The sequence below is a fragment of the Henckelia pumila genome, unplaced genomic scaffold (assembly GCF_033568475.1).
Source record: "Henckelia pumila isolate YLH828 unplaced genomic scaffold, ASM3356847v2 CTG_80:::fragment_3, whole genome shotgun sequence".
NCBI classification, from domain to species: domain Eukaryota; kingdom Viridiplantae; phylum Streptophyta; class Magnoliopsida; order Lamiales; family Gesneriaceae; genus Henckelia; species Henckelia pumila.
The window spans coordinates 289,417-315,825 of record NW_027331885.1 but is presented as its reverse complement, the minus strand read 5'-3'; the positions used below and the strand labels follow the sequence as shown (position 1 = coordinate 315,825).

Below are 26,409 nucleotides of genomic sequence, written 5' to 3'. Positions count from 1 at the left end.
ATAGGCGTGAAAAACTAAAAAGAAAGGAATCTCTTCATCAATGTTTAGAATGTTTTATTTTATTGTTTTTTACTCATGTGATAAAAATAAATAAAACTATTTTTTTTTTTGCATTATGATAGATTTCTTCTTCTTGATTTTTTTCTCCACCTTGAAGCTTTGTGCATCTCGGAGGTTTTGAGTTGACTCAAGGATCTGAATCTCTCAAACGTTTTTTGTGGAGTTGAATGTTCTTGTGAAGTTTTTTAATGGAGATGTTTCTAGTCTTGATTTGATTTTGATAGGCTTTAGAGTTATAGTGTCAGAATTACAATCCCGTGTGTTTTATTTTTGTTTGTAGATTAGCAAATTAAGTAGCTCATGTTTTAGCTAAGACGGTTGGTTTTATATTTGGTTGTTAAATCAGGATTACACATGTCGCATTCGGTTATTTCTGATGTCATTTTGTCTGACTAATTGTGATGAAATTTTTACTTCCACCGGAGATGTTTGTAGTCTTGATTTGATTTTGGTAGGCTTCCGAGTCATAGCTTCAGAACCACAATCTCGTGTGTTTTACTTTTGTTCGTAGATCAGCAAATCAAATAGCACGGGTTTTAGCTAAGACGGATGATTTTATATCTAGTTGTTAAAGTAGGATTACACACGTCGCATTCGGCTATTTCTGAGTGATGAAATTCTTACTCCAACGGAGATGTTTGTAGTCTTGATTTGATTTTGGTAGGTTTCCGAGTCATAGTTGCAGAACTACAATCTCGTGTGTTTTACTTTTGTCGTATATCAGCAAATCATGTTGCTAAAGTTATAGCTAAAACGGTTGGTTTTATACCTAGTTGTTAAAGCAGGATTACACATGTCGCCTTCGGCTATTTCTGATGTCATTTGTCTTACTGAGTGTGATGAAATTCTTAATTTGATATATATATATATATATAAACTCATGTGAGATGATCTCACGGTCAATTTTACGATAAGAATTTCCTATTTGGGTCATCCATGATAAAATATTTTTTTATCAAAATAATAATACGTTTTATTGTAAATATAAATAGAATTGACTCATCTAATCGATAAATATCCATGAGACCGTCTTACAATATACATATTCAAAAATATATATACATGCATTGATGCATATTCTCGATTCTACCGAAGCACGTCTCTCTCATTTAACGATCATTTTTGCAACAGATTTATCATTTATTTATGATTTATCAATCTATAAAGAAACTGAATTGAATCCAGAGGAAAAAGAGAGAGATTGTTAAGGTTTGAGACCGAGATCAATATATGCAACCGAGGGAAATTCGATTGGTTGGATTGACGGGGAATCGATACACGCAACGGAAAATCATTGTCAGATCAAAGTTATTGTGAATGTTGTGACTTGTGATTATGATCTGTTTCGAGGATATTTAATTAGTGGCCATTTTTTGAGTTCAAAAGTAGTATGATGATGCATGAAAGGGGTAAAAATCACATGAAAATTGGTTTATATATGGAGCTCATGCCGTCCGAATTCCAAGGAAATCCAAAAGGAAACAAATGAATGAGTTTACGGAATTAAGAAATTAACGAGTTTCATGTTTATAAAGTATAATAATAATAGGAGCATATTTACATATGAAAAAATTGTCAGTGTGTCTTTGATAGCATGCCGCATGCGACTTGATGGAATTCGGTGGAAATCCAATTTCAAATGAAATCGGTTGTTGCTATGCTTATATATGTAATAATATAATTAACTTAGCTCGATACCTATCATATTATAAAATGCTAAATATATATATACATACATATATATATACATACATATATATTATATATGTTTCAATAAAACTAAGTGGAAAAAAGAAAAGGGAAAATAATCAAATTGTAAATGTATCTTCAATCTTGTCATATATCTTTCGTATAAATATTAGATATAATTTGATTTTTTTATATATGATGAACCAATCCAATATACACCACATGATTTGATAGAATTACTGTTAAAACATACATTTATCACTTCACATTTTTATCATAACACAATTTCGAATAAATGATTAAGCTGACGGTATAATATGTTATGTACTCATTAAAGAAGATACGATATGTATATTCGGCTAAGTTTTTTTGTTTTTGTTTTTTATCTTCGAAATATTAGGACATATCATTATATATATCATTATATATATTATGAGTTTATTAATTCAATCTAATCCATTGTTTACTTACAAAAAAAATCATTTTTCTTCAAATCTCAAGGTCCGTAATTATACATTGATTTCATGGGATTTCTCATTCTCGTAATTATACATTGATTTCATGGGATTTTTCATTCTTAATTACATGAGGTATAACATATCCTTCACAATATTTATGAAAAAAATTCTATATAAATCCTAATATACCCTTTTTAATTTTTTTGTTTTCCTCCCAATTTCTCATATTTTTTATGAATCATTTTATCAATTTTATCTATTTTTAAAAAATACATAATTTTATACTCAATAATTTCAATAAGTGAAAATGAATCACATTTGAATCAATAATAATTTATAATATTCAACAATAATTCAATCCAAATTATATGAATACAAAATTAAACATAATATTATTTATCATATGTGGAGGGTAAAACTGTAATTCGTCCATTAATCATTATTTCAATCCCAAAATTAATAACTCAAAGTAAACATGTTATTGTGTATCCATCATTATTCAACATTCTTCAAAATCATTTTAATAATCCTAGTATGATTTATTCACATATAATCACATCTCATAAAGTAAACGCAACCTATAAGTGATAGTATTGTAATTATTATATTATATTGGCTATTAAATTGATGTCTTTTTTTTAAATAAAACAAGACACTTTTATTAGACCGGAGAATTTATATAAGAAATTAAAGTGGAAGAATGATTTATATATTTCACTAAACCACACCTAAAAATAGCCTCCGAATAAGAGCATGGATAGTAGATAACTTGATTCGTAATCGTTTTGAAACCAAAAGTACACGATGATATATTTTAACAAGGATTATACAATCTTGAGCAACAAGATCTGAATATGGATCGTGCAAAGTCGCAAACAAGAAATTTGGGCTTCGTTCGTGTTAGATGTGTATATATATTGTTTGAGTTACATATATTTTTATATAATCATTAATATTTTTTAAACAAAAAATTCATCAACTAATAATTAGTGCGTACAAACTCCAAACTTCGTATCGGGAGGGTCGATCCTACCCCCATAAGTATTACCCCATGGGGTAGATGACACTCACTAATTAGGAAAATTTCATCATATCCCATGAGTATTACCCGACTTTGTCTATGCTAGCACATGGGCACTGCCCATGTGCTGCATCCAATGACCCATATTTTTTTGGATTTGATTTGATCTCATTTTAAATGAGATCATATCAAGTCCAAAAAAACATGAACCGTTGGATCTCCATTCGGGCACTACCCGAATGGGGTAGCATAGACAAAACCAGTATTACCCCCATGGGACAAGTGGAATAATTTAATTGGTTAATATCATTTGAGCATCACATGATTGAGTGAGACCCTTATGATAAGAACGGATGCGTCGATGCTAGGCTGAGGGTAGTGCCCTCAGCCTATCATCGACTGACACGTGGCAGTTATTTTAAAATATTTTTTTTAAAACATAAAAATCGGAATTATGATTAATTGGAGCGAGATCTCCAACCATGGTTACTTTTGAAATTATAATCTGAAATCCGCGGGACTTTTCCTCTTGTAATCTTACAAGTTCGGCGGCTTTCTCCTCTCTCGTAATCTTACGAAGATTACAACCTTGGTGAAGACGAGATTCTGCAAATTTATTTTGATAGCCTGTGCATCGCCGAGTTCGAGCCCAAACTCATCGAAAGTGCATTTCGACGGGATATTTTGTTTGAAGATCCTCTGGTTTGCAATCCTCAAGGTATGTATGTTAAAATATTGTATTTTCTATGGATTGTGGAAGTAAAATTTCTGAAGTCTGAAGTTGATTTTTTTGGGCAATGGGCGTGAGGGATAGTGAGTTGGTGTAGAAAATATTTCAATTGGAGACTTTGGATTGGAGTGCAGAAGTTAAAAAAATCTTGTTTTCTTGATTTCTAATGGGAGATTCCTTATTTAATGTTGTTAGATTATCCTAAAAGTAATGGTCAGATCCCAAAATTTGAAAGCTTGTTTGTTGTGTTCCCAGATTTTCAAAAATCATTGCCCGCTTGAGGGATTTCAGATTTGGAGAAACAAGAAGGGAACAATATTAATCGATCCGCTCACGCTGCTACATAGTGATCCCCCTCCATCACGGTATGAACTAATTTATGTATATGGTATATAAAATTCTTTTGCCTTCTTTCAGTAATAATCATTTGATATGGAAGTATATTTTGAATTTGAAAGTGACGTTAATGCGAATAAATTTGTATTGAATTGCCCTCATTCATTCCAGAGCCTCTGTTCAACTATTAATCTTGAAGAATGGTGATTTTGTTCTCTGATTTGGTTCAAAGATATGATTAATACATTGATAATCATATATCCAATTGAGGATACATAATCTTGAAGAATGGTGATTTTTTTAATTAGGATTATTATGGTTCATATATAAGCTTGGTTCCACAACATGTTCGTATAATTTGTTAAACTTCATTCTTTGAACATACATTGATAATCATATATCCAATTGAGGATACAAACGCGTTAACAATAAGTATTTACTGAGCAAAAGCTTGTCAAGGCTCTCATTAGCAACATATTCATAAACAAGAAGTAGAAAGATTTTCTGCACCCATCGAACAGTAGCCCAACAAGTTTGCCTCATTTTAAAAATCTTTCCTCCCCTGACTTGATCTATCTAACAGTTTCTTTACAACTATTAGACTTGATACATACACTTGACTTATTAAGTTTGGAGAAAAGGTAATTATGACACTTTTTATTTCAAATACAGTAAATTCTTAGAACCTCGATTTTTGGTCAAATTATCTCTCTTTCTTTACTTTTAATCATTATTAGATTTATTTACATTTTAATCTTTTTTCTTTTAATTATAGACTTGATGGGAGACAACATTGAAGAGGTTGAAGTTGTAAATTCATAATATTCGATTCCTGAAGACATTGAGGTATTATCTACCAGCTCTATTGTAGATCAATTGGAGAGTAAACTACTTGTTGGTCAAGTAGTCAAAAGCGTTGAAGATGCGTATTTACTTTATTGCAATTATGCGCATGCTAAAAGGTTCAGCGTCAAAAAAGGTGATCAATGCTACTTTCCTGGCACTACTGATTTACAATCTAAAGAGTTTGAGTGTTCATGTGAAGGTAGTAAAGATGAAAAACGCTCTTTTGAAAAAATTCCTATTTACTTGAAGCCGACTAGTAGAACAAAATGTAAAGCGAAGCTCAAAATTAGTAGGCAAATGGGTGGGGAATGGAAGGTTGGTAGGTTTGTCGTTGAGCATAATCATGACATGGTTGCGGTTGATCAAAGACATTTGTTAAGATCATCACGGAATATTTCTCATGCTCAAAAATCCACTTTAGAAGCAATGGTAAATGTTGGGATTTCTGTGGCTAATGTTGTAGCTTATATGGAAAATGATGCACAATGGTCACATAATTTGAGCTTTATTAGAAAAGATGTATACGATCACATTGGTCGTATAAAAAAGCATACGAAAGTTGAGAATGGGGATGCTTCTGCCTTACTTCATCATTTTATAAACAAGGCAAATAAGGAGTCGCATTTTTATTGGAACGTTCAACTAGATGATGACAATAGGGTCATGAATTTTTTTTTTAGGGATTCGAGATGTTTAGTTGATTATGAGTACTTCGGTGATGTTATGTCAGTTGACACGACTTATCAAACCAATCGTTACAATTTGATATGTACTCCTTTCGTTGGAATTAATCATCATAAGCAAAATGTAATGTTTGGTTTGGCATTCATGTCGGATGAAACTGAGAGTTCGTTTGAATGGTTGTTCAGAACTTTTCTTGAGTCTATGAATGGAAAACAGCCTGAAACAATTTTCACTGACCAATGTCAAGCCATGATGAATGCAATTGAGACGGTATTTCCGTATTCACACCATCGGTTATGTCAGTGGCATATTAACCAAAATGCTCCGTCACACTTAGGGAGTTTGAATGGTGATACAAGATTTAAAATATTGTGGAATAAATGCATGAGTCATTGCGAATCTGAAGAAGAATTTGAAGACACGTGGAGGATTATGATAGAGGAATACAATTTGAATGGTCATAAATGGCTAAATAATATGTATGCATTGAGATACAAATGGGCTACTGCATTCAGTAATCACAGGTTTAGTTTTGGGCTTTTAGCAACTTCTAGAAGTGAGGTGACAAATGCAGTGTTGAAGAGATTAGGAAACAATGCCATTTCGTTGTATGATTTTGTGCTAAATTATGAAAAAATCATAAAAGGGTGGCGTGATAAAGAGAAGGCTGAGGATACACGGTGTCATCATACAACAACACCAATGATGCTGAAAAATAATCCATTGTTGAAGTTTGCAGCTGATTTTTATACTCACACCGTGTACAAGCTATTTGAATTAGAACCAATCAATTCTTTGAATATGCGGTTCATTCAGATGCCCTCAGATTTCAGTGTTTTCTCTATGGAGTTCAAAGTAAAATCTCATGATGAGAATTCAAGGGTTAGACAGGTGTTATTCAACAAGGAGATACTTGAAGTAAAATGCACCTGTAAAAAATTTGAAACAGTGGGAATACTTTGCAAGCATATTCTGATGATCTTTAGTTTTTTGAATCTGAATTATCTGCCCAAACCATACTTGAAAGAATGCTGGATGAAAAAGTGCAGAAACAGAATTCATCAAAATTTTGTTTTGGATGGAAGTGGAGTTAGAATTGGAAGTGTTTGTGAATCTGAGATGGTCTTTGTGAATCATATAATGATATCGACGCATGCTCTTAGCATGAGATGTAAAGTTCATGATATTGCAAGAAACAAGTTGACAGAAATTCTTAATGATGCGAGGGAACAAATAGATGATTTGTTTGAAAAACTTAAGTTGGAAGACCCAAAAATTTGTGACAACTGGGTTCATGAAGACAATAACCTATTGGATGACATGCTTGTGTGTAATCCTCCTCAAGTGAAGTCGAGAGAAATTACGAATAAAAATATCCAACGCCATTGGGATGATAAAAGTAAGAAAAAGAAAGGAAAAGGGAAAGCTGATCGATCAAGTAAGTTTATTTCTCAAACTAGTATTGTTATTTTTCCAATAAATTTTATTTTTTCCTTTTCATGTGTATAGATGCAAAAAAAAACAAAAACCAAAAGACAAAGCTCTCATCAGTCTCAATGCCCGAATAGCCAAGAATCAATTTATCTCCCACATCAAAATCCTACTGTTGTCCAACCATTTCATCCATTTGAACCTGCATCAATCGGATCTCAATTTGAAAGTGAACCACATCATTTGGTTGTTATAATTTTTCTACTCTTAGTTAATGAATAAAGTAGTTCTATGGAATCTTATTTATTTGTGTATTTGGTTGTAGGAAAGCAATACAAACTTGTATCCACGTGGTCAAATGAATATATTCTCATATCAGTTTGAAAATCCTCAAACATTCCAAGTAAGAAAATTTGGTAGATGCATAACTTGTTACAAAATGATATTTTTCATCTTTCTTAATTTTTTCAGGGTAATGATGCTGATAACACTAGATAGCTCAATATAACAGATGAGTTGTCTTAACTTTTTGAGGTAGATCGTTTGCATTTTTTGATAGTTGTTTAAGTTGCGGTAGTTGTTATTGTTTGTCAGTTGTTTATATTGAGTTCTTGTTTCTTGTTTTGGTGCACTGAAATTGAAGCCATCAGTAGATAAAGGAAGAACATGTGTATGCTATTGTTATTGAGATCTCTGGCGGTGACGAGGTAAAAAGCTTATGATAGTAAAGTTCAGTGAAACAAAGTTGAAGGGGAGGAGGATGCTTTTGCTTGATTGAATTATAACTACTAGCACAACATTTTTCAGTATATGTTATGAATTTTACTTTATGTTCTGGCATTTTTTTGCTTTCTTTTATGGAATTTGGAGGGTTCTTAGACTTCAAATGGTTGAATCTCGTATTGTTTCTGGCAAGTTACATAGCTTGTATTCTTGACTATCTTGTATTGCTTCAATTTTTGGAATGAAACGAGTTACCCCTTGGTCCAAAATCCCCTATACTCGCTCATAATATGGTCATTTTGAAGTGTTTTGATGTTTTGATCAATTTAGAAGGATAGAAATGATATTAACACAGATTCAAGGCGCAACAAAAATCTGGAATGGGATTTCGGGGCGCAGCTGCGGGTCCAAGACGCGCAGCTGCGCAAAATTGCAGTGCACTCTTATGAGTGCACTGCATTCTTTGCGCGTCTGCGACCCTGTTAACGCAGACGCGCAAAGGGCATGCGCTTCTGCGCTAACCAGCAGCGCAGAAGCGCATATGAGCAGCGCAGGAAGCATCAATTTTAAGGGTTTAAATGATTTTAATGATTTAATTGGGTCTTTTGATTATGGTTAAAATTTTATTAACAAGTTCAAACTTCAAGCATCGACTTTAATGTTCGGATCAAAAACATCTTCTATATATTAAAAGTTTTTTGACTTAAAATTAACCTAAAAGTTCATGCTATTTAAAAGCTAAATTCTTACATATATCTTCTATATATTAAAAGTTTTTTGACTTAAAATTAACCTAAAAGTTCATGCTATTTAAAAGCTAAATTCTTAAACCATAAAACGGAACAATGAAAACGTTTATTTGGCCTTTTAAGTGTGGTTAAATTTTATATACAACAAGTTTAAACTTCAAGCATCGACTTTAACTTTTGGGTCAAAAACATCTTATATATATTAAACATCTTTCGACTTAAAATTGACATAAAGGGACTTAAAATTGACATAAAGGGACAGTCTATTTTAATTCATCCATAGAACAGAACAATGATAACAACGTTTACGATCACGAAATATTTTCAAAATACAATCACACTAATTGATCTAGAATTACATTACATCACAGTTTCTAGCACAAACTAACCACTGCCATTCAATCTCATCTCTTCTAACTTTTGTTTCATGTCGTCCATTTTTTTCATGATTTGCAAAACATCATTTTGCAAATTTGACAGAGCATCTTCCAATTCAACAATTTTTTCTGCTTGACGAGAATTTCGTTGTGAACTAGAAGCACCACATGAACTTTCCTTGCTCTTTGTCGTGAATGAATTAGTTGGACGTTTTTTCACATAGTCCTCAAACGCTTTTATCGCCTCTGCCCTACTAGAAAACTTCTCGTATAAAAGATTTTCGTAATCTTTGACTTCAGCGTGTGTTTCTACCCAAGATCCATAAACACCTGGATTCTTTCTTTCAAAGACAACGTAGGCTTTTCCCTAAACAAAATTCAAGATTCCATATTCAAAAAATCATATTATAATAAAATAAATCAATTAACTGTCTGTGACTCACCATCTAAATAATATCAAAACCTGGTGAGATAGATGAGTGCTCCTGTAAAAAGGAAATTTCAATCTCATAATCACCATACATAACAACTACTACGAAATACAAGAACTCTAGACTTCCTCTAAATGAAATCTCAGCTAAGATCTTTACTATTGTAGATAGATGTGACCATATAATACTGATACAATGATTCCTCTAGAGATATTATGCACATATATAATCTAAGATTTTTCAATATTCACATCAATCCAGTGGTCAAATACAATGAAATCTAGTGGACAATTAACACAAATTCATGTTAAATTCAAAAACAATTGATCCCAAATATAATACTTGGCCTGAGTTTAATTTTCCATGTGCATAACTTCAACCTGTTTCGGCTCCGGGTTATGTCAACTATATTTGTTTTCGATTGAAGAACAAACCAAGTACTGTCCCTGCACATCAAAATTTTGAAAGAAGAAGAAATTTAAGATGACACGAAAATGATATAAAGCCCACCTAGTCGAAGAAAGAGGTAAAACGTACATCTTCTTCCTTCCAAAAAAAAAAAAAGAAAAAGGTTAGCGTACATCTTCCTCCCAAAAAAAAAATGATATAAAGCCCACCCTAGTCTCAAAGAAAGAGGTAAGCGTACATCTTCCTCCTTTAAAAAAAAATTGTTATAAAGCCCATCCCAGTCAAAGCAAAAGGTACGAGCACATCGTCTTCCTTCCAAAAAAAAAATTGAAATCGAAATTTTTTTACCTTCAATCGAAAAGGACCAAATGCTGCATAAGCACTAACCGGAAGGAACGTCGCTGTTGCTTGGAAAGGCTTAATATGGAGAGCTCAAGACTGGGGATTCAAAATAATTTTAGGGTTCTCAAGTTTCAGAGAGAAAAGGTTTGAGCGAGTAGGGCGTAGATTTTCCAAAATGAGATATTTGGGATTTTTTGATGATTTTCAAAATAAAAAACCCATGTGTAAGTTAACCATGGTTGGGTGGTGAGTCAAAAGAGGGACGAAAATTTAAAAAAAAAATTTATAAAGTAGCGCCACGTGTCAGTCGATGACTGGCTCAGGGCAGTGCCCTGAGGCCAGCATCGACGCATCCGATAAGAACCAATAAAATGATTCCACCTATCCCATGGGTAATACCCATAGGGTAGAATCTAATCAACCTAGAATCTAATCAACCTACTGATTAGTTCAAATTATGTGGGGCACACTTAATTATGTGGGGTCCACATGATTTGAATCAATAAAATGCTTCCACCTATCACATGGGGTAAAACCCATGGGTAGGTTCGAATTTCCCCTCTGTATCGGATGGTTGGATCCTATCCCATGGGCATTACTTCATGGGGTAGATGAAACTCTTTCATTGGTTCAAATTATGGGGGCCCCACATCAATCATGTGGGGCTCGCATAATTTGACTAATATTATGCTTCCACCTATCACATAGAGTAAAACCCATGGGGTTGGATGAAATTTTACCTCTTTATCCAACTACAAATTCTGTCACGGGTCTGAGATTGCCCCGACCCGTAAAATCACGCAGCATAACACGTGACCCAATCGCAGCCGTTAATCAGTCCACGAGCTCCACTATTCAATCCACGGTGTACACCACATCGGCAAATTCTCTCTGCAAATCGGCAGAAAACGACGCGGCCATGTGGACGATCTCACGAACGAAGCCCTAATTTCCTCCCATTTTCCCTCATATTTTTTGGAATTTCTTGCAATTAAATTTTAGTCCCCCCTCCATTCTTTCACAAAAATCAATTTTATTATTTATTTCAATTAGCTGTTCGAATCACAGTTTATAGTTGAAGCAACGCAGGAATTTGAGCTGTTGCGAGCTGAGTTGACACAGTCATTCAGATTTGTGGATCATTTTTAGCGGTAATCTTTGTTATTAAAAATTATTTCAGTTTTCTTACTTAGATGATTCATTTGACGAGTGTTTGAGTTGCCATTTTTTTTAAAGCGTGGATATTTTCATACGTCTCTGCATGCGTGAGTTTGTTGTGTTGATGTTCTGATTTGGGTTTGTAAAGCGAGGATTTAAATGCATGATATTTATTTCACTTGAGGATTTGATGTTAATCACGGGACATTCGAGATAAGCTTTTGCCATTGCTAGAGTTATACTGATACATGATTTCCGTCTACACTAATCCTTTCTGGAATACATCTATACACGCTAGCATGTTATGTGAAGATTTTCGCTGACAGCATGTTAACTTTATTTTTTATCGAAATAATTTGTTGTAATTTTCGGGCAACGATATATAATGGTTTGATTGTGTGAAAACCGGATCAATATGTTGATATAGGAGGAATTCGTGAGGCTTAAACATGGGGAATGGTGAGATAGACAAGTCCTCCAAGGAGGGGAAGGAAGCAAAGGAGCCAACGACTCATTTACAGGTGGGTAGTCTTGTTTAGGGCTCTTGGTTTCATCAATTCTGGACTTCTCGTTGATTATCCAAATCAGTTTTCATCTTTTTTCTTTTTTTTGAGTTTCTAGGAGCACAGTTCAGCTGGCTCTGGCATGGTTGCCGCAGATTGGTCTGGCTTCCAGGTTACAATTTTTTTTCAAGATACACATGTTTTCCCTCAATAAAACTAATATCGGTAGTTATAGCGCAAGAGTTTTGGTTATGCAGGCATATTCCCCTATGCCTCCACACGGGTTCTTGGCATCAAGTCCACAGCCGCACCCTTACATGTGGGGTGTCCAGGTATTAGATTTCTTACTTTATTTGGTTTGATAATCTAGTGAAGTAGATATTCTGTCATTGCGAGGATCAACAAGCTTGCAAGAAATGCACCACATTTTACTAGCGATGAAAATGAGGTAACTTTTACTTAACAAATACAAAAAAGATAACAAAATCTGATTTTTCCGACCCCTGAAGTCTGAACTCGATTTATGGTGACATCCCATCAAGAAATTTTACCATGATTTCTTGAGATTCCAGCTAGTTTCAGCACACAAAGGACTTTTTATGGTTCTTGTAGTAGACTATAGCACTTGTGGCTGGACAGCTTGTGAAATTTAGGAGAAATGAAACCAGTTGTCATAGGTAGGTAAATCCGTATCATAACCACAAAAGGATATTTTTTCTTGCTAATTATCAACTTCTAAGAAACGGTTTTTGTTTTGGGCATTGATTGATGGTTGAACATAAGTAGTGTTGTAAATGGCGGTGGCGGGGCGGTTAGTGACCGCATATCGCCTAGGCCGTTGAATTTTTTATTTACTACGTTTTATACATAATTTTATATAATCATGTAATATATGCATAAATAAATGTGGGTGATTGGGTTGACTATTATTTTTTATTAGAAAGTGTAAATGTTTTAATGAATTGATTTTTTTTTTAATTTTGGCGACTTTTGACTGTCCCGTCCGCCTTGCCCACCCCGGCTCGCATTTGACCGCCTAAGGCAAAGGCGGTGCGAGTGATGGCCTCCTTCCACATAGGCGCTGCCTCGGACGCCATTTAGAACGATTTAGAGGTGTTACAAGTAGCCTGAGAAAGATCTTTCGAAGAAGATCCACTGAATTTTAGAGAATGATTTCTTGATCCAGATTATTTATGAACCAGGATGAGGTTGAAAAGGAGAGAATGAAGACCCATATTTGAAACTGAAAGAACATTAAAGCTTAATTAGATGATTTCGCGATGATGTACTTGTAGAACCCCAACATATTAAGCCTAAACAAGGTTACCCCATGCTCGATGTGTACAAGCTCGTTCATCACTGAACTAACATCCCTTCCTCAACTGAATCTTCCTAATTCTGTCTGTATTTTCCTTTTTTTTTTTTTCCTGGCTGACCCTAAATGAGTGAAAGCTCTGATGCTATTGGAATCTGAACTTGTATAAATCTTCTAGTTACTTTTGTTTTCCATTTTTGTGTACTTCATTAGATTTTGCTTGACATTCATATCTCTTCGGCAATATGCAGCAATTCATGCCACCCTATGGAACTCCACCTCATCCATATGTTGCAATGTACCCATATGGGCACCCATCTATGGCTCCGGTAGTCTCATAATTTCCTTCAGTTTCATTGCTAAGATTCTATTTCTCTCCATGATTGCCTGAATCTTGCCCTTGTATTTGAACCTGTTCAGGGATCATATCCATTCAGTCCTTTTGCTATGCCTTCTCCAAATGGTGTTGCCGAAGGCACTGTAAGTTATTATGGCCTTCCTACATTTTGTTCACACTTGTAAATAGCAAGTTTTGAACTTATCAAAGAATGATTTTCAAATGTTCATTAAAGGGCAACTCGACTGGAAACATCGAGGTGGATGGCAAGTCGTTTGAAAAGGAGAAACTGCCAATCAAAAGATCTAGGGGAAGCTTAGGCAGTTTAAATATGATTACAGGGAAGAACAATGAACCTGGAAAAACTGCTGGTGCATCTGTAAACGGTTTGCATTCTAAAAGGTATGGAAAATGAATGAATGGATTTGGTTAAGGTACCATGTAAATTTCATTATATATTTAGCGGAGTATGAAAGCACAAATATCAATAATTTGTATTTGTACTTTTTTTTTGAAAGGAATAATTTGTATTTGTATTTGTTTTCATTATTGGGTAGATCATGGAGACAGACTTCGATATTATGTTTAAATGTCCTATTTAACACGAGCTCTTGTGAATTCCTCAACTTTTTCATGGTTGATGTACTGCAGAGTTTTTTTTTTCTCGGCTTCAAGGGTCATCCCATGCAGCATAATTTCTCATGTTTTACTCATTATTCAATCTCTTTGTTTGCTTATACATGCTATATCATTTTGTTTTCTTATTAGCACAGAGTTGTGTGCAAATCTTCATGCATTGTACATGTCTGCTGTTGAACGCTGTTTCTTATTTGATTTTCAAACTGTTGCTCTGATAAAACTTTGCAGTCCTGAGAATGCTAGTGAGGGTTCAAGTGAAGGGAGTGATGCTAATTCTCAAACTGTAAGTTGCACGTCGTACAACATCTATGTTATATGATTATGAATCACACGCCTGAAATTAATGCTGTTAATAGACATTACTTAAGAAGTTGAGGGATCGATACACATATTTTCTTGGGTAAATGTGGTTGAGATTCTTCACGATCAGATATTCGAGATCATATGAATTTTATCAAACAAGAGTAATTTTTTATTTTAAATAACACAGCTAATGAATAATGACTGGAAATATTGTAGTTGATTCTATAAGCTAAGGAAGTCATCCATCTTCTTTGTTTTACCCCATTATTGTTTCGAAAAGAAAAGCAAGAAAGCATGAAAGAAAAAAAACAAGTCTACAAATGTTACTCAGCATTTTGCCCATTCACATTCTAGTTGTTTTTTAGAACTCTGAGAAAATCACTCATTATTAACTGTTGAATTGGATTTGGTGAAGGAAAATAGATGACTAAATTTATAGTCATGGCTCTATGTTAGCTCTGAATGTAAGGGTAAAGCTTGCCAATGGTCCTCATTATTTTTTTTAGCAATCAGGTTCTATGGTTTTTGCGTTACTGAAGGATTTATCCCATCTAGGCTCTAGCAAGATTAAGCAGATAGTAGGGATATGTTGTCTCTCTCATGGTCTAATAAATTGATATATTGAAAAGCTTATGAATAGAGTTTCATTTGTATAAATTTCACATGGCAAAGATGTTTTGTCTCTGAAAGGGTTCTATTAGTTGTGTGCATTCTCCTTGGCAAAGCTCTCCTTGTGCTCTAAAAAGTTTTTAAGCGCAAAGTATGCTCAAACAATTAGATATCTGATACCTCCCACTTACAACTTCTTCTGAGCCTTGTTTCATTACTTTTGCAGGACTCCGGAGAGAAGATTAGTGGCCAGCAAGATTCAGGTTCTGTCCTAGGAGTTTTTACTTCTACCGCTGGCTATTTCTAGTTTCGAATTTTTGACTTCGATCCTTATCATGATGTCATGCTACAGCTGAACTGCCACAAAACGGCAATACTGCTCACAGTTCTCAGAATGGGGGACTGGGTACACCTCGCCCTGTGGCCATTGTGCCAGCGGCAGGGGCTGTGAGTGGTATTCCTGCTCCAACCACTAACTTAAATATTGGAATGGATTATTGGGCTGCTGCGGCATCATCATCTCCTATTCCTGCAATTGGAGGAAACACTCTTACAACTCCAGTTGCAGGAGGAGTAGTCAATACTGGATCACGAGACAACTCCCAGTCACAGCTCTGGATGCAGCAGGTTCTCCTCCCCTTTTTGTCATTTCCCTTCCTTCTTTATTGGAGTTCACTTGTCCTCCTGTTCTTTTACATCTGATTTGATTCCGTCTGCATATTGATCATCTACATGTTTTTTGTGAGTCAGGATGACAGGGACCTCAAAAGACAGAAAAGAAAGCAGTCTAACCGGGAATCTGCTCGTCGATCCCGATTACGAAAGCAGGTTCATTGTTACTAACCCCCAACTATTCTTGATTAAGCAGGCAGTGAATCCCCCCTACCGTTCTTGATTAATCAGGCACTGGTTTATTTAATGATGTCTTTTGCTTTCATTCATAAATTTTAGGCAGAATGTGATGAATTGGCGAGTCGAGCGGAAGCATTAAACGAAGAAAATGCATCTCTTAGAGCAGAATTGGCTCGTATAAGGAGTGAGTACGAGCAAATATTTGCCCAGAATTCATCTCTGAAGGTATTATTAGTAGACCAGTCATCTATCATACAATTCTTACCATATTCTGTTTACCTGTGTGGGCAACGACAATAAGAAAGCTCCCACGGCTGGGCTGTCTTGTTAGCACTCAGCCTTTCACCGTAGAAGTCTGCCACACATGATACTTTTGAATATGGCTCGTTTTTGTTGTAGTTTGACAGTAATGTATTCATATTCTTGTAAAATTTAAAATTTTCCACTTGTATTTACTCAAGTTTTGAGGATCAGTTGTGCGCGATGTTCTACTTGTGAGTCATCAAATTTTGGTCTTACAGGAGAGACTCGGTGAACTCCCAGATCAAGATGATCCGAGATGCAGACAGGATGATACACATTCAGGTCATGATTCATGAAGAGTCAACAATAAATTTTGTTGCTGTCTTATTGCAGATTGAATACCTGTGGCTTGGCCTATTAATACCAGTGAGTGAATCCCCGATTTGAGATTGCATGTAGTTATAAATATACTAGAGCTGGTCATATTTAGTCTTGGAACCTGCATCTGTGATCAGATGACTTTGATGCTTGATTTGGCCAGTCTTTTGTTGTCCTCTGTAGGTAGAGCTGGTGATTCTCTAGAGTCCATATCTTTTATTCCATTCGACATTTCTGTTGCTCTGTATGTATAGATGAATGATAAATATTCCTTCTCGCATTTTAAAAAGTATGTTTTGAGCAGATGTACCATTCATTTATATATGCAACAATAGCAGAACACCACACCCATTCAAACAGAAGGCTTGGAGGGATAATAAAGTGATCCTGTCCTTAACATCGTCAATGCTACCGTGGTTTGAACATACCAAACACTTGTTTGTTCCATTTCATTATAAAAACTAATTATATGCAATGCAAATCCGGTTAGCTACGGTTATATAGTCATATCATGAGTCAATCTACATTGAACGGATGTTTTCAAAGTTGTAAGAACGAAACCTGATTAGACAAGCGTAACTCATATCAAACAAAGCACGGACCACTCTACATGTTTCTCTGACATGCAGAAATTTTAATGTATGAGTAAAAGATAACAAGGCAGCAACAAAAAGTTGAAGTAACAAGCCAAGCAGGCTGGAACAAGCACACGACGGAATTGTAACAAAATATAATTTTTTTAAGCTCAAACCCTCTGTAACAATGAAAAAGTACCAATTCCCTAAGTAGATTATGGAAATATGGAATCAACAATAACACGACTCTCAAACAATCCGCTCCAATTCCCTAGCATAACTTAGAGTCTGGTTTATAAGCTGCAACGACGGAATTTCCTTGCAAGGCGTGGAGTCCTTTGTTTTTTGGAAGTACACAAATCCATTCTTCATCTCCCACTCCGGATGCTCCTGAATTTTCAATATCAAAATAATCATCCGTGTGCCTGAGATATACAAGCAATTCGACTAATCTGGAGCAGTTGTTTGTCGGGAAAATCACTTCTCCACCGTATATGAAACAAGGAACTTTTCCCAATAGACATAAATAACTAATAGACAGAAACTAGTTTCCACCAATTTCTGTTCGTAAAATAATTGTCCCAAATAGGACCTGAGCACGTAAACCTTGAAAGATCAAGAACTTAAACAACAGATGGAGAGTTGCAATTCTCTTGGCTGCAATATATTTACAATTTTACATTTCAAAGAACCTCGGGTGGGGAGAAAACAGTGAACCAAGAACTTTACCTCCTTTACATATTCAAATAACTCTTGATCTGAAGAAAACAGCAGCATTTTCCGTGCATCATTTACTGAGAGGCACTCATAAGCCTTTTCACTACATCCAGCAATCTCATCCCTACCAGTAAAACCACGTTTAAAGTTCCAAAACCATGAAGAGATTCATTTTAACATGATGGACAAGCACATTTAGAACAAGGAGTAACTAGTGAAATTGAGAAATGGAAACAAAGCCTACAGCCACAAGAAGATGAGATGTAGAGACTAATCATGGAAAATAGGATTCAGCGAGTGTGTTAAATAAAAAAGCCGTTCTATCTAATTGCAGTCTACGACCATAAATCAAGGAAATCTCACCTGACTGTCTTTGCCAGTAAATCAAGGAAATAGACATATGTTTCATGAGGTACTGTCTGCCTAGCATTCAAAACACGGTTGTATGCTCCTTCCATGAAGGATTGCTCCAATTCAACTGCATGTTTGACGCAAGGATTCTCTAGAGCACCAGGAGAAAGCAACTCCAACTCAGTATGGAATTCTGCTATACGGTTTTGTACAAGGAGTCTCAAAAGGTTGAGGCCTAAAATAGGATACTCCTGAGGTGATGGCGGAAGACGACCACTGTTCAACAATTAGAAAAACAAGTCATAGCCAATCCCATAAAAAAAAAAAATTGTTCCAAAGTGCTTCATACTATATATTTCACAAAAAATAGATTAAGAAAGCACACAACTGGTCGGTTTCCCCGGACATAAGCTAACCACACAACATTGTTTATAGTCAAAAAGTGCAATGAAACTCTGGCCCAACGAATGTTAACTTTAAATATAATAAACCCATCATTCACAGGATCGATTCGTAAGAGCAGAGATCGCTTCAATTTACGTAATTAATATCTGCATTTTGACAAAGTCACATTCATGAAAATTTAAATTGAAGAACAAACATGCTAATAAAGAGCTTGCTAAATTATTCATGATCCGTGAACTCCTAAACCGAAACTAGAGTAAAAAAATATAGCCAGACGAGTTTAAAACTGATTTCTCACCCATTATTCACCTAGCAATCTAACATGTAATAGACTTTTCTGCAAAGATGGGTAAAACAGTTACCGGGCATCTGTATAGTAAGGTTTCAGTTGGAAAAAATCCCTCTCAAAAGCATCATGATCCTCCATCTTTACGCTCAGGACAACAGCATGCTCATATATGTCCCCTAAAAATGGTCAAACTTGAAGGCATTCAGAAGGAACCTTGCAGGTAAAACAAGATATACTTACTTGCTATTGTCAATTCATGAATTGCATTAGGTGTTGCTTCAAATAACGGAGGTAGACTTTTGAATCCTATCAATGAAACCTGAAATAAAATATGCCCCAAGGTTCATGATCAACGTTAAACTCAATCAATTCCAAAGAAACAATGCTTCTCATTGCACTATAACACCTCCATCCAAGTTAAAACTAAAGAAAGTTATCTTCCTCACATTTCAACTTTGAAATTACCGAGCATATTATCGTGAGCCCAAACTTGAGCTGAAAGCAACTAGGAGAAAGTCAGAATCTAGTAAATTTGTTCATTGATTGCAGCCTCTACGCCTATGTTTCGAATAGAAAATCAGCCTATGAGAGGACGAAGGAGGCTGCTCCCTTCACTTAGTGAAAACTTTCATAAAACCAGATATCCTATCATGACATATCGAACCCATATCATCTTCCATTGCAAGAGCTAACGTTCGTAAGACTCCAAATTCACCTCCAGATTCACATTAACATCAGAATATCATATCAATGAACCGTAAAATAATCAACACAGAAAAAAATCAAGATCTAATTTTTTTGTAATAATTTCTACCAGAAATTCCAATATACCGGTCGAACGAGTTACATAATAATAGAAACTTCAACGTTTCACCAGCACAGTATTCAATTAAGAAAAAAAAGGTGGATGAATTCAGAAATTTGAAGCTTCACCTTGAGCTGCGAGAGGAATTTCGTACAAGTATCGAAATCTTTCCGCAAGAACGCGGCTTTGAATCGCTCAAACACTTGTGACAGCTCTGTGAACTTTGGATCCATCTAATTTCTTCAAAATTTTGCGTGAATACTTTTCTATAGAAGAATTTGGAAGGATGCTCTTCTTTCTGCACAAGAAACCTGGCGACAGGAAAATGGGTTTGGAAAGAATGAATGGGCGGGCGGGGCATTTGACCCGTTATTTGGTTCGAGAATCGAGACTCCTTACACTATATTTGGCAACCAGGATTTTGGGGGATTTGATGGGATTTGGATTTTAAAATCCCATTTCTATCGTTTGGCATGATGACTAAAAAAAAAAGGAATTTGGATTTGTTCAGGAATTCCCAGGATTTTGTGGGATTTCAATCAGTGTAACCAAATCCTATCAAATTTGACAAGATTTGATGGGATTTGGATTTGAAAAATAAATAAATAAAACACCGATCAAATATTCTTATTCTATTTTACCTTTGTCTTTCTCACTTCATCGATGCATCTTTTTTCATCAGTCATCGCTTCTTCCATCAAATTCAACCTGGTTCGAATTTTTTTGACTTTAATATTTTGATCGATGCATTCTATTATATACATATATTAACGTTTTGTTTTTTTTTTTTCCAGATTTTTGTTGCTTGATCGTTAACAGAACTGGTAATTATTATATTCTTTGTTTTTCTCTGTTATATTCTTGGTGATAAAAAGTGTATCATGTATTGCACCTAACTTCTGAATTTTTTTTTTCAAAAATCCTTACCTGTGCGTGCCTTTTATTTTTTTTTTTTTAAGAATCCCTACCTGGGTTTTTAACGACTACTTGAGTATAATCATGTAAAAGACTAAAATATTGTAGGATGGATGATATACGATTTATTGGATGCAATAATTATAGTGCATGTGTGTTGCACCTACCTCTGCCTTCTTTTCAGAATTCTTACATGTGCTTTTAATTACGAGGTAGTGGAAAAAATCTTGAAAAATACAAAAATAAAGTAGTATGGTGAATTTATTTTATTGCGTTGTTATATATGATTCATGTATTTTGATTCCACATGTTTTGGTAATAAAAAAAAATTGTGTTATTTGTAAAATTTTTTGAATTGCACGTCTATACCCTCTAGAATTCTTGATAACGTGAAAACACAATTTATGGATTGAATTAGTTTGATAATTGGCATAGGTTTATGACATATAATTTGACATTAAATCTAGATTGTTGACTGGAAATCCTGTATCTTACCATGCGGCTGATCTTTTCTTATAACATATGTTTACGTCATGTGTATTGTATTAATAATTATTATAAGACTCAAATTAATTTGATAACTAACATATGTTTTGGACATGTAATTGACACTAAATATTTTTAAATAAATCAAATGCTCATATATATTATTTACGATGATTTCAGTATTTATGGTGTTGCTTTATGGGAAAAGACTACATCTTTTATATTTATGTTAAAAAAAAAGTGTCTATTATTCTTCCACTTGGAGTTTGGGATAGAGGGAATTAGTCGTACATTTCTGAATTCAAGTTGGATTTATGCAACGATTTTCATGTTATATATATATTTTTTATTTTATAGATGGATAGAGTCAAAGAATCAACTCGACGATCACAGATGACAGTTATAGCAGTAGTAGCTTGTGTTGCTTACTTGAATATGTTGTTTTATAAAAATAAGAGCTACATAAGTAGCATTATATCAGAAAAAAGATTTGAAAAGAGATATAGTTAGGAAGGAGTTAATGCATCGTATTGAAACCGATGAAAGAATTCGTGGGGTGCTTCGTATGGGACCAACTGCGTTTATGAAATTTGTTGCACTATTACGAGAGAAAACTTTCCTCAAAGATACTATTTACAGCAGTATAGAAGAACAATTTGCAAAATTTTTGTATATTGTTGGGCAAAACGAAAGTACTCGCTCGATGGGATTTATATTTTTACGATCTGGTGAAACCATCAGTCGACATTTTCATAATATCTTGAGGGCAATCATATCTCTTCAAGATCAATTTATGATCCAACCTGATGGAAATGAGGTCCCAACTGAAATCTTTAACAATCCAAGATTCTATCCATATTTCAAGGTAAAAATATATAGATAAAGCTTTAAGAATTGTTCTATTAAAATATTTAAGTCATATCTGATTAAAAAATAACATAATTTTGATACATATGATAGGATTGTGTTGGTGCAATCGATGGAACACATTTTCGTGTTAAAGTATCTAAAGAAAATGTTGCAAGATATAGAGAAAGAAAAGATTTTTCCACACAAAATGTGTTGGCTGCATGTACCTTCGACTTGAGGTTTACATACGTGTTACCTGGATGGGAAGGTTCTGCAGATGATGGGCGTGTCCTTGAGGATGCACTTGATAGAGAGGATAAGCTAAAAGTTCCAAATGGTATTTCATCATACATATACTAATAAAATGTTAAAAAATAATAATAAAAAATAAATATTAATCCTCAATTAATTTTGTAGGTAAATTTTATCTTGTTGATGCTGGATTTATGCTAAGAGATGGTTTTATCGCCCTTTTCAGAGGAACTCGGTATCATCTAAAAGAATATAGTAATCGTGGACCAGAATCTCAAAAAGAAATATTTAATCACAGACATTCGTCTTTGAGAAATTCCATTGAAAGAGCATTCGGTGTTTTAAAGAAAAGATTTTCAATTTTAGCCAGTGGTGCCGAGTCTAACTACAAAGTAGAAACTCATTCAGAAATTATATTAGCATGTTGTATTTTGCATAATTTTCTCATGGGAGTAGAACCCGACGAAAGATTGATTGCCGAAGTCGATAGTGAACTAACACATGAAGATATTGTGAATGAAAAAAATGCAAATTCTTGTGGTAGATCTGAAAGCAGCAGAAATGGAATAATGATAAGAAATAGAATAGCACAAGAAATGTGGGAAGATTATGCATGTGGTCCTACTTAGAATATTTTGCTTGTCATGTACTTTTGATTTAATAATATTATGTTTGTTTCTTTGATTTTTATGTAAAATTTATTCCTATTTCTTGCGTGATTTCTTATTCTGTTTGCTTGTCATGTACTTTTGATTTAATAATATTATGTTTGTTTCTTTGATTGTTATGTAAAATTTATTCCTATTTCTTGTGTGATTCCTTATTATGTTTGCTTTACGGAAAAAACACTAATTGGAATCATTATATAATTTAATATTTTATGGTATTTTTTATGATTTAAGCTTTGTAATGTTTACATCCTAGGAAATTAATTACTAAATTTTGGATTATTTAATTTAAAAGATGACTTAAGGGTAGTTTAGTCAAATTTATAATTCCAAATTCAAATCCTTTTTTTTTCCAAACAAGAAATGGATTTATAAATAACATTTTTCAATTTTAAATCCAAACAACAAATGGAATTTTAAATACATGGATTTTCAAATCCAATTCCAAATCCAATTCCAATTTTAAATCCAAATCCCAAATTTGAAAGAACCAAACACACTGTTACTCACACCCGGATCCAATAAATGGATGACAATTCACTAAAATATATATTTTGTTAGTGAAAAATAAAAATTTATTATAAAAACTAAAAAACTCTAAAACTTAAAATATATATCAAACCAAACACTTATAAAATCTTTTCTCTAAACTTGTGTTATTTCTTCACAAATGTTGAGGTCTATTTATAGATCCTCAATTGAGAAATGCCCAAAAATAAATATATCATCCATTACATAATCAAAAATTAAAATATCATCACATCACCATCACAATAATTTTTAATCTAATTTTAATATATAATTTCCAATACTCCCCCTTGTGATGATGATCGTGATATTACGTGTTTGTATACTGCATCGTTAAAAACCTTACTAGAAAAAACCCAGTGAGATAAAAACCATAGCAAGAAAAAAAGAGTGCAGCCACGTAAACTCCCCCTCATGTTAATACGATCGATTCTTCACATACGCTGTAGATTTCGCATCCCAATATTATATATATGCTTTCTGAATATTGCCGTAGGAAGCGCTTTTGTGAAGAGATCTGATGAGTTCTCACTTAATTGAATGTAACAGATATCAATATCTTTATTCTTCTCAAGCTCTTGAGTGTAGGCAAAGAACTTTGGGAGGATATGTTTGGTTCTGTCACTTTTGATGTATCCTTCTTTCATTTGAGCAATACATGCAGTATTATCTTCATACAGCGTCACAGGATTTTTGTTTACTGATAATCCACAAGAAGTTTGGATATGTTTAATCATTGATTTTAGCCAAACACATTCACGACTTGCTTCATGTAGCGCAATAATCTCGACGTGATTTGATGAAGTTGTTACTAGTGTTTGTTTCTGTGAACGCCAAGAAATTGTTGTGCCTCCACGAGTAAATACATATCCGGTTTGGGAACGTGTCTTATGTGGATCAGATAAATATCCAGCATCAGCATAACCAATGATACTTTGATTGTTGTTTTTTGAGTACAAAAGTCCCAAATCTGTCGTTTCTTGTAGATAACGGAATATATGTTTAATTTCATTCCAGTGCCACTTTGTTGGATATGAACTGAATCTTGCTAATAAATTTACAGCAAAAGATATATCAGGTCTAGTGCAATTTGCAAGATACATAAGGGCACCAATGACACTTAGATATGGTACTTCTGGACCAAGAATAATTTCATCATCTTCACATGGACGAAATGGATCTTTTTTCTATGTTTAATGATCTTACAACCATTGGAGTACTTAATGGATTTGATTTATCCATATTAAAACATTTAAGGATCTTTTCTGTATAATTTGTCTGGTGAACAAAAATTCCACATTCTTTTTGTTCAATTTGCAAACCCAAACAACACTTGGTTTTCCCAAGATCCTTCATTTCGAATTCTTTTTTCAAGTACATCATAACTTCTTGAATTTCTTTATTCGTTCCAATGATATTTAAATCATCAACATATACAACAATAATTACACATCCGGATGTTATTTTCTTGATGAAAACACAAGGGCATATTGGATCATTTACATATCCCTTTTTCATCAAGTGCTCACTTAGCCGATTATACCACATTCGGTTGCTTCAACCCATATAATGATCTTTGCAATTTTACAGAATAAAATTCTCTGGGTTTTGAACTTTGTGTTTCAGACATCTTAAATCCTTCAGGGATTTTCATGTATATATCACTATCAAGTGATCCGTATAAGTAAGCTGTAACAACATTCATAAGACACATTTTCAAATTTTCAGACACGGCCAAACTAATCAAATATCGAAACATAATTGCATCCATAACAGGATAATACATTTCTTCATAATCAATTCCAGGCCTTTGAGAAAAAACTTGTGCAACAAGTCTAGCTTTATATCTTGCTATTTCATTTTCTCATTTCACTTTCGAATAAAAATCCATCTGTATCCAACAGGTTTTACACCTTTAGGTGTGAGAACTATAGGTCCAAAAATATTACGTTTATTTAGCGAATGCAATTCAACCTGGATGGTATCTTTCCATTTGGCCCAATCATGACGAGTTTTACATTCTCCAAAAGATTTTGGTTCATGATCCTCATTTTATTTATGATGTCACATGCCACATTATAAGAAAATATCTCATCAATATCTTCTATATCTTTTCGGTTCCATATTTTTCCAGTATTAATATAATTGATAGAGATTTCACGTTTCTCGTCAGTTTGTGGTTCTGACTGAATATTTTCATCATCAGGTGTTTTTTCTAGAACACCATTTTCTATTTTATGATCATCGTGTTTCTCTATGCCTTTTTTTCCGAGGATTTTTATCCTTGGAACCGACTGGCCTTCCACGCTTCAAGCGTTTTATGACATCATGAGTGTCTTCAATTTATTTCTTTGGAATTTCAATTCGAGCAGGGGCTTTTACAACATGTATATATGATTTTGTTACCCCTTTTGTGTCTGCAAATGCATATGGAATTTGATTTGCAATTCTTTGCAAGTGCACAATTTGTTGTACATCTTTCTCACATTGTTTGGTCATTGGATCCAAATGTAACAATGATGGTACATACCATGTGATTTTCTTTTCGATGTGTTTCTTTTCTTCCCCTAACATTGGAAAGATTTCTTCATTAAAATGACAATCAGCAAAGCGTGCTGTAAACACATCGCCTGTCTGAGGCTCAAGATATCGAATGATTGATGGACTATCATAACCGATATAAATATCGATTTTTCTTTGAGGACCCATTTTTTATCGTTGAAGCGGTGCAATAGGCACATACACCATACATCCAAAAATTCTCAGATGAGAAATATTTGGTTCTTTACCAAATGCAAGTTGCAATGGGAAGAATTTATGATATGCACTTGGTCTGATGCAAATTAATGCCGCAGCATGTAAAATTGCATGTCCCCATATAGAAATAGGGAGTTTTGTTTTCATAATCATTGGTCTAGCAATCAGTTGTAGACGTTTAATCAATGAT

General features: G+C 34.1%; 3 protein-coding genes across 4 annotated transcripts; 2 read left to right on the top strand and 1 right to left on the bottom strand.

Annotated features, from left to right (window-relative positions):
- Positions 1 to 5,437: 5,437 nt before the first annotated feature.
- Positions 5,438 to 7,753, top strand: LOC140873868 (protein FAR1-RELATED SEQUENCE 5-like). The gene is made up of 3 exons (XM_073277141.1): positions 5,438 to 7,262; positions 7,581 to 7,633; positions 7,727 to 7,753. The coding sequence occupies exons 1-3, from the start codon at positions 5,438 to 5,440 to the stop codon at positions 7,751 to 7,753; spliced, it is 1,905 nt and encodes a 634-aa protein (XP_073133242.1).
- A 3,398-nt stretch (positions 7,754 to 11,151) lies between these two features.
- LOC140873844 (bZIP transcription factor 16-like) lies at positions 11,152 to 16,941 on the top strand. 2 transcript variants are annotated; one of them, XM_073277115.1, is made up of 13 exons: positions 11,152 to 11,436; positions 11,871 to 11,964; positions 12,065 to 12,118; positions 12,204 to 12,278; positions 13,513 to 13,590; positions 13,682 to 13,741; positions 13,834 to 14,000; positions 14,466 to 14,520; positions 15,376 to 15,427; positions 15,502 to 15,776; positions 15,900 to 15,977; positions 16,101 to 16,226; positions 16,523 to 16,941. In XM_073277115.1, the coding sequence occupies exons 2-13, from the start codon at positions 11,893 to 11,895 to the stop codon at positions 16,598 to 16,600; spliced, it is 1,170 nt and encodes a 389-aa protein (XP_073133216.1). In that variant the 5' UTR covers positions 11,152 to 11,436; positions 11,871 to 11,892; the 3' UTR covers positions 16,601 to 16,941. The 2 variants fall into 2 exon arrangements, with proteins under 2 accessions (XP_073133216.1, XP_073133217.1); XM_073277116.1 differs by having other exon boundaries at positions 15,376 to 15,412; positions 16,523 to 16,940.
- A 266-nt stretch (positions 16,942 to 17,207) lies between these two features.
- LOC140873861 (26S proteasome non-ATPase regulatory subunit 8 homolog A-like) lies at positions 17,208 to 20,103 on the bottom strand. The gene is made up of 6 exons (XM_073277135.1): positions 19,893 to 20,103; positions 19,200 to 19,278; positions 19,033 to 19,135; positions 18,278 to 18,541; positions 17,927 to 18,038; positions 17,208 to 17,587 (listed from the first exon to the last, which is right to left on the bottom strand). The coding sequence occupies exons 1-6, from the start codon at positions 19,995 to 19,997 to the stop codon at positions 17,447 to 17,449; spliced, it is 804 nt and encodes a 267-aa protein (XP_073133236.1). The 5' UTR covers positions 19,998 to 20,103; the 3' UTR covers positions 17,208 to 17,446.
- Between the last annotated feature and the right edge of the window lie 6,306 nt (positions 20,104 to 26,409).